Here is a 7,706-nt window from a genome sequence, read left to right on the forward strand (position 1 = left end):
TATAAAGTATGTTATATTTAATATAATCCTCTCATTGATCAAAATAATTTTTACCAACGAGCATAAGAGGTACTTTTATTTATAAAATTGTTTTTTAATTTGTTGTCTTTGTCATTTAATCCTACTAAATATTTTAGGGAGCAAGAGAGCAAATTGTTTCCATATGACAAAAGTTGAATGCTTATATGACAAATGGCTTGTATGCAGAAAATAATTAATAGCCAGAAGGAATGAATTCTCGTAAGGAAATCTCCAATCTTGGTATCACTCTTATAATGGGAAAATCATTTACTATAATCCCAATCTCGTTCCTTTCCAATCCAACCAGACACGGAATAAACCTCTCAACTTTACATTCAAAATTCCAGAAAAATAAACAAACAAGGGTCTCACTTTTTTGTGTTGATGTCATGCGATTTTCTTGGCCGCCAAACAGAAATAGCATGTCTCGGATCAAACGGCAGCATATGAATCATTAAAAAGAAAAAGAAAAAAAAAAAAAACCTATGAAGGGCATGTATCAGACGTGACACAGAAGTGACACGCAACGTTTGGGTTTGGAAAACTGGCTGTTTGGTGTACAAGTTAAGGATATTAATTAGATTGAACCGTCCATTTATTGTTACTCAAATTCATTTTTACTGATTCTCATTGAAGAGAAATTCATCGGCATTTTGTCTGTCCCGGTTTTCGACTGGCCATCCATGAACAGCCAGAGCTAGCTTGAGGTAATTTTTAAACAAACACTACTCTGTTCTTGACTCTCTCTGTTTGCTCTTTTTCACTTCCAGGACCTGCTTATAGATCACTCCATTGAATATCTAGTAGCGGAGAGGACGGTCTAAAAACCGAAGTCTACTGATTTGAGATTTCATTTCGTACAAGATTCTGAATCATATAAAAATGTAACACCAATCGAAATCGAACGATGATGGGAATTAGGAAATATGAGAGTCAATCTTCTCATCTCTGTCTCTGCTCTGTGTATATTGTTGAGACAGGTGTTAGGCTAGATTACATAAAACTCTTTCGAGCCAGATGTAAATAATTGTCCTTCTTTTGAAAACTTGACGAATAACTCCGTTAGCAGATAAGGGCTTCTGGAATCACGGGGATTTCATGGGTGGCGAAGGATCAAGGAGTCAAAAGCACAAGAGCAATAAGGGTTTTGTGGTAAGGGAGGTTCCAATACAGCGAATGAAGATTAATAATGATGCAGAATGGAGCAAGGGGAAGAGCTTTGCTGAGATGGAGAAAGCGATGATGATGGACTATGACGCACCAGAGTTGGTAGTATTCCTTCAAGAGGACCGAGGAGCGTCAGCAAAAGACGAATGTGTGATGGAAGATTGTGAATCCTACGAAGAAGCGGCAGAGACAACGTGTTCTTCCTCTGTTTCAAAAGGGTCAGACTCTGCATGTCGGAATCCTCGCATTGTAAAGGATTCGACCAACAAGTGTGGTTTCGGAAACCACCCCACTGAGGTGACACATTTTTACCTAATCCTCTGTTTCATGGTGTTGGACATTCATGCGTGAAGAACAACTGATTTTCGACAAGGTTTCACTCATATAGAATAATCATTGTTTCAGATGAATTTTTAAAAGAATCAAACTTATCATTCACTCCTTCACAAGACTAATTTATGCATGACATTGACAAACCTTACATTATGATCATATATAACCTTCATAACTATTAAAGCTGGATAATAAATCACCGTAAACTTGTAAATTTAGGTAGATAACTCTCCTGCTATCAGTTATAAAACCAGAAAAATGTTAGGAGAGTGAGAGGGGATGTACATTTGTTGTTAATACTGAGAATTTTAGAGAAGTGCTAATAAGATTTTAAGGCATTCAACTATTCAAGAGCCAGATAAAAAATTTAGGGGACAATACTAAAACTTATTAAGGAAATAATAGAACATACGCGCAAAATACATATAACCTTGAATAGTTGAATGCCTTAAAATAAATTTCCCACGAGAAGGGGTGGGGGTGGGAACCTTAAACGTTATAACCTGGTTTTGATTTTGCTAATCATAATGATTTTTCAGTAAAATTTCTCTTAATTTTTTATTTGACAATGCTGTAATGCTTGTGATTTCTTCCTTTATTGATTTTTTGATTATTGTGCTTCCTCCTTCTAAACAAAGACAAGAATCCATAAAACCATCTTCAGTGAAATAAAGCTTGTTATTATTGGACAAAATCCATCATTAACATATCAGCAGTGAGCACTAGGCCGCTAGCAGATCACATAACTTAGTAGTGGATTATTAATTACCAAGTGTGATGTGCAGGGCAGTGAGGAAGAAGAGGAGGATGCGAGACTATTCAATAATAAGCATGGAGAGTGGTGTTCCTGTGGCACAGGCAGAGTCTCTGCCTCTCACGAGTCTAGTGACAGCATCAGCAGCACACACTCGTTTACTTTTCCCATGTAACAAGCTTCCTCCACTTCCTTTCTTCAAGTGCTTTAACTTGATCATAGCCAGGGCAAGAGTTTGACGATGGTCTGGGTGATGTTGTTGGTGACACAGATTACAGAGAGAATGGAGCGGAAGCCCTGTGAGGATGGCGGAAGCTGGCACAACCTCTCGATCCACAAGGCGTCCATGGCGCAGGATTTTTTGTTCCTTCTGCAAATGCTGATCCGTCATTCCTATCAAGTTTTGAATCTACAGCAAGTTGTATTCATGAATTTGATATTTTTTTCATAGGGTGCAAGAGGCTTGTCATATTGAGTTAGCTGCACCTCTGAACTCAAAATCGCTTGTTGAACTAAAACAATCCCTTGACCCGGATCCGGAATGTATCTTGCATTCCCCATCCCCGGGCATCGGGTCCCACCCTCTTTCTTACATCACCCCGCTTCGCGTCATTCTTCGTTGACGTGGCTGTCATCCCCATCCCCAGCTCCCATTCTTTTCTTTGCATTTCTATCAATAATCAAAGCCATCTAACGGAACCCAGAAAACCAAATTCCCACTCACAAAAACAATATCAAGGCCACGCGAGCCAACTTATATGAAGGCTACTTTGATTCCACTCTCACACCTCTTACACCTTTGCTCATATCTAACTCCATCACCCCCTCACGTTACAATAACCCAAAATAAAAACAGTAACAAAAATTACATATGGTGATTCGCTAATTCTAGGATTTCCTTCCTTGCTCCTCCGGTTTCCCGTCTCAGATTTTCCATTCTTCTATGGATTAAGTTTAAAATGAACAAGTGAAAGTGATAGATTGATTTCGGGATTCCCTTGAGTTTTTCAGCATTCAAGGTAGATGAAAAAGACCCGAATTGTCTTCGTTCCACTGATTGTGACTCCAGAAACCCTGATCAACGGTGTTAGCAACATCAAACAAACCTTGATGATCGGCGCTCCCTTGCCAATCCAACGGCCCAAGTTCTCCGTGCCCCATTATATTTTGCACCGTCTGCTCCGTCAACGATCCAGTCGCCGTCGTCATCATCTCCGGAAACTTCGAGTCCTGATGACGACTATCGCTCGCGTTCGTCCCTTCCTGCCACTGGCTGCGCAGCTGAAACGATGGAGCGTCGATTGTATTCCCATATCCAATTGCCAGGGTCTCGTTCGTGGGTGTGATCAAGCTCGTCAAGTTCTCTATCTCCGAGAAAATCCCGGATTCTCCTCCCTCTCCAGCGACGACTAGTTCCAAGCTAGGCTTCGAATTGGAACGGACGACGAGGCTGGAATCCTGAAGATTGTCAAACAAGTTATTGGACATGGAGTTGGATGAAGGAGCTGAAACCGCTTCTGCGGTGACGGCGGTACTAACACTGGATTTTTCACTGCTGGAATGAGAGTCCGACGTCTTACGCTCGCGCTCCGCTGGTGGTGCCGTTGTCACGGCGGCAGAGGAAGTTTCTGAGTAAGGGTTTTTGGGTTTGGAGCGCTTAGATTTCCGGGAACCGCCGCCGACAGGGACGTTGCGGAGGACGCCGCCTTTGGTCCAGTATCTACGGCAATTCTTGCAGAAATGGCGCGGCTGAGAGAGGTTGTAGTTGTTGTAGTAGCAGAACTTGGTGTTGAGGGAGTCGCACCTCGGGCACTTCAACGTCTGGTGGTTATGGTTGGCATTGTTGTGAGCGCTGGGGAGAGGTTTGAGCCTCCTGTCTACACCGCCACCTCCGGCGCCGAAAAATCTACCTCCTGCGATGGAATGCATTTCCGGCATTTCGCTCAAAACCAATCCTGGCTCCATGCGTGGGAACACGAACCACTCCAGAGTTACGATGTCAGAATCCAGGAATCGAGGGAAAACGATTTAAAAATTATTGCCTTGAAAGTTGGGAGGGTAAAGCTCAGGGCTGAATATCCGGGAAAATGTTGCTAATCCTGCCGACTGAGAAGAAAGGCAGGTTTTGTACCAGTGATATAGGAGTGTGAAGAACAGCACAAATCAGGCAGGGAGAGAGAGAACGAGGTTGGTTCCAAGGTCTGACAAATATCGCTCGCTCGATTCACTGTATGCTGATATAGTGATATCTTCTGTTTCCGATGGTATTAGCCTTGAAATGACCAGAACAACCCCGTAAAAAAGTAAAAATTACAGAGAAGCATTACGAAAGTACGAAAATACCCCTGACGGGTGAATGGGAACTGGGGACAAGTAACAGCAGCTAGAGTCATAGGAATTTTAGAGTTGACGAAGGGGTAGAGGGAGCCGTGGACTGAGGGGGACACGTGGACCAAGACCAAGGGAGGAGGAACACCATTCACAAAACCACGTGGTGACTTTGTCGGCCACCTCATATTTGTAATTTTTTTCGTTGAGAAATTAGTTTTTAAAATTATGATCAATTTTAATCAAATTCTTAAAAATAATGTCTCGATGATATGGCATGTTTAGTAATAGTAGGAACTCTGCCATTGGAGCGGGTCCAAAAATTTTAATTAGAGAGGATGAGATTACAAAATAAAAATAGTTATATATCAGAATTTTCAATAATTTGACAATTATAAAAATAAGCAACTTTTTTTATAAAAAATATCTCCAATGATATTTTAATTTTTGAATGAGTAATTTTATGATAAATATTAAATACATAACATTTAATGGATCTTGAAATTTTTGTTACCGCACTTAACAAAGTTTGCTAGTAACTCTTATGACTTCTTTCAACAAAATATAAAATATAAAATAAAAATAAAATTAAATAATATTAATATTTTAAGAATAATTAAATCATGTGATAACTATATCTTTAAAAATTGAAGTTGTTATATTATACATACATAAAAAAACTATATATATATATATATATATATAATTAAAATGAAAACACCGTCCAATGTATCTAAACCAGTGTAATGTGCTGACATAGCATATTCTTATCTAAATCTCTTCATTTTCAATTGAATTGTAATTTTAAATGCAAAAATATCTTATAATTTATGATTGTGCTTTCAAAAATAAAAAAACACAACATTAACAATCATATTCAAATTTTAAAAGAATTTGAATGTACATCAATTACTTCCTTACCTACAGCAACGCGAGGTGTTTATAATTGAAGAGCTAAGTAGCATATATAATATTTTAGGGAATTAAAAATATATAAACCCTACATTTTATTTAAAAAAATAAAAAAATTAAGGAGCCATAGTCGCTTATCCCCCATGTGCACCCGCCACTGGCCCTGCCTAGAATTAATTACGACTCTAATATTAATTCATTGGTGACAAAATTACTAGTGTCTCAACACACAATCAGAATTAGAAGGATAAAAAATATAACTTCTAATTCGTAAACTTGTTTTTAATCATAAATACCATTTCTAAACTTCAATTCAAAACAAGTCATTCTCTAAAAGAATTAAATATGAATTATTAAATCAATAAACTGCAAGAATTGAATTTTATTGACTTAAAATTCAAGAATTAAGTAGATTATTAAAATAAAATTTGAAAAGTTATATCATTTTATGAAAATCATATTTGACACAATAGTACAAAATCTAATAAAAGTCACGCTACTCATATAATTAGTAGGTAGGGAAGCTGTATAACTTGTAAACATGGATAATGCGGGTTGCATCAGATTGTTAACTTTAATTTATGTAATAGTATGCAGCAATGCTTTATAAATTTTTTAAAAAAACGAATGATTTTATATCAAAGTTTATGCAAATGCATTTGCCATTGCATTAATTCATGATCGATGACGGGGATGATGCGTGGTGCGAGAAAGTCACTGTCCAGTTAAGATGGCAACGAGAAGTGCATGCGCTTGGATTCAGTTTGTTGGACCTGTTTATAAAATTCTGCAATTTTTCTCAACCCCAAAAAACGGTATGTTTTTACGTATATGGCCAATCAGATTGCAATTTTGGGGCAGTACGCGTCGTCAACATTTCAAGGAGGATTGAGGAGCGGAAAACTCCAAAAGAACAAATTTGAATATCGACCTCTGACTCAAATATTACATAATAACCAAGAATCCTGGCATATGACTAGGGATGGAATTTTTTTGAGTGAGTTTAAACACGACTACCAAACCCAAAAAAAGGTTCACAACATCATTTCATGTGTGTGTAATTACTCGACTGAATTATAACAAATTAAGAACATAAGGGAAAACACACACACACACACGAGGGAAAAATTCAATTTAGATCCCTTTATCAAATATAAAGGAAAAAAAAAAACCTCTTAAATTTGAAAATTTCATTGCAAATTAAAGTTCGTAAAATGAAATTAAAATACAAACAAAAATTACCTAATTGTTCTTAGTAGATTGAGTTTGTTAAAAGACACTTGCAAATTTTTTGATATTGAAATTGTTCATTTTTTATGTTGAAGTGGTTAATTTTTTTATCAAGATTATTTGTGCACATAATTTCACTTGATTTTATTCTTAATGTTATTATCATGGTAAAAAGAGTTGTTACTTCCTTACACTATAGCTGTTTATTTTCTATAGTGAAATGATTATTTTTTTTATAGGAGTCATTTAGGTGAATAACTTCACTTAATTTTCTTTCTTAGTGTTATTGTTGTGGTAAAAATAATTGTAAATTTATCATACTAGAATGGTTAATTTTTTTAGAAAAGTTGTTGATACACATAGCTTCACTTGTTTTTATTCAAATTGTTATTATCGTAGCAAATGAAGTTGCACATTCCCCGTGCTAAAATTGATCATTTCCTATACTAAAATAGTGACATGGTTAATTTTTTTAATAGAATTGTTTATTGTATAGTTTCACTCAATTTTATTCATAGTGTTGTTATTATGATAAAAAAGTTGCAAATGTCTCATACTATAGTTGTTTATTGCTTATATCAAAGTAATTATTTTTTCTATAGAAATTGTTTGTGCACATATAGGGATAGATTGATAGAATCAAAGGATTAATTTTATCATTTTCTTTACCATTTTAATTTAATTTCACTATTCTTGATTTTCCGTGAAATTTTAGAGTTTAAGGGATATTTAGGGAAAATAGTAATAAATGACCAGTAAAAAAAAGTTTATATCAATTAAGAACTAATTATCAAAATTTGAATAGAAAGAAACTTGAATGAACTATTGTCAATTTAGAATATACTATTGTTGAAATTTAAATAAATATTCATTGATAAAAGACTAATCTAAATCAACCGGTATCCATTTGAATTTTGATAACAAGCAATCATTGATTGATATAAATTTTCTTCAACAGTCT

General features: G+C 36.1%; 1 protein-coding gene across 1 annotated transcript; it reads right to left on the reverse strand.

Moving 5' to 3' along the window:
• Positions 1-2,180: 2,180 nt before the first annotated feature.
• LOC129308249 (dof zinc finger protein DOF5.4-like) lies at positions 2,181-4,503 on the reverse strand. Its single transcript, XM_054949312.1, has 2 exons — positions 3,815-4,503; positions 2,181-3,733 (listed from the first exon to the last, which is right to left on the reverse strand). The coding sequence occupies exons 1-2, from the start codon at positions 4,238-4,240 to the stop codon at positions 3,290-3,292; spliced, it is 870 nt and encodes a 289-aa protein (XP_054805287.1). The 5' UTR covers positions 4,241-4,503; the 3' UTR covers positions 2,181-3,289.
• Positions 4,504-7,706: the final 3,203 nt, after the last annotated feature.

The sequence above is a fragment of the Prosopis cineraria genome, unplaced genomic scaffold, assembly GCF_029017545.1.
Source record: "Prosopis cineraria cultivar Desert tree isolate PC_DT_omini unplaced genomic scaffold, ASM2901754v1 PC4, whole genome shotgun sequence".
NCBI classification, from domain to species: domain Eukaryota; kingdom Viridiplantae; phylum Streptophyta; class Magnoliopsida; order Fabales; family Fabaceae; genus Prosopis; species Prosopis cineraria.

Excerpts from the sequence above, each read along its gene's own strand:
- LOC129308249 (XM_054949312.1), bottom strand. The coding sequence starts at position 4,240 with ATGGAGCCAGGATTGGTTTTGAGCGAAATGCCGGAAATGCATTCCATC. Across the intron at positions 3,734-3,814 it reads CCAGCAGTGAAAAATCCAGT|GATTCCAGCCTCGTCGTCCG; the intron begins GTTAGTACCGCC and ends GACAATCTTCAG.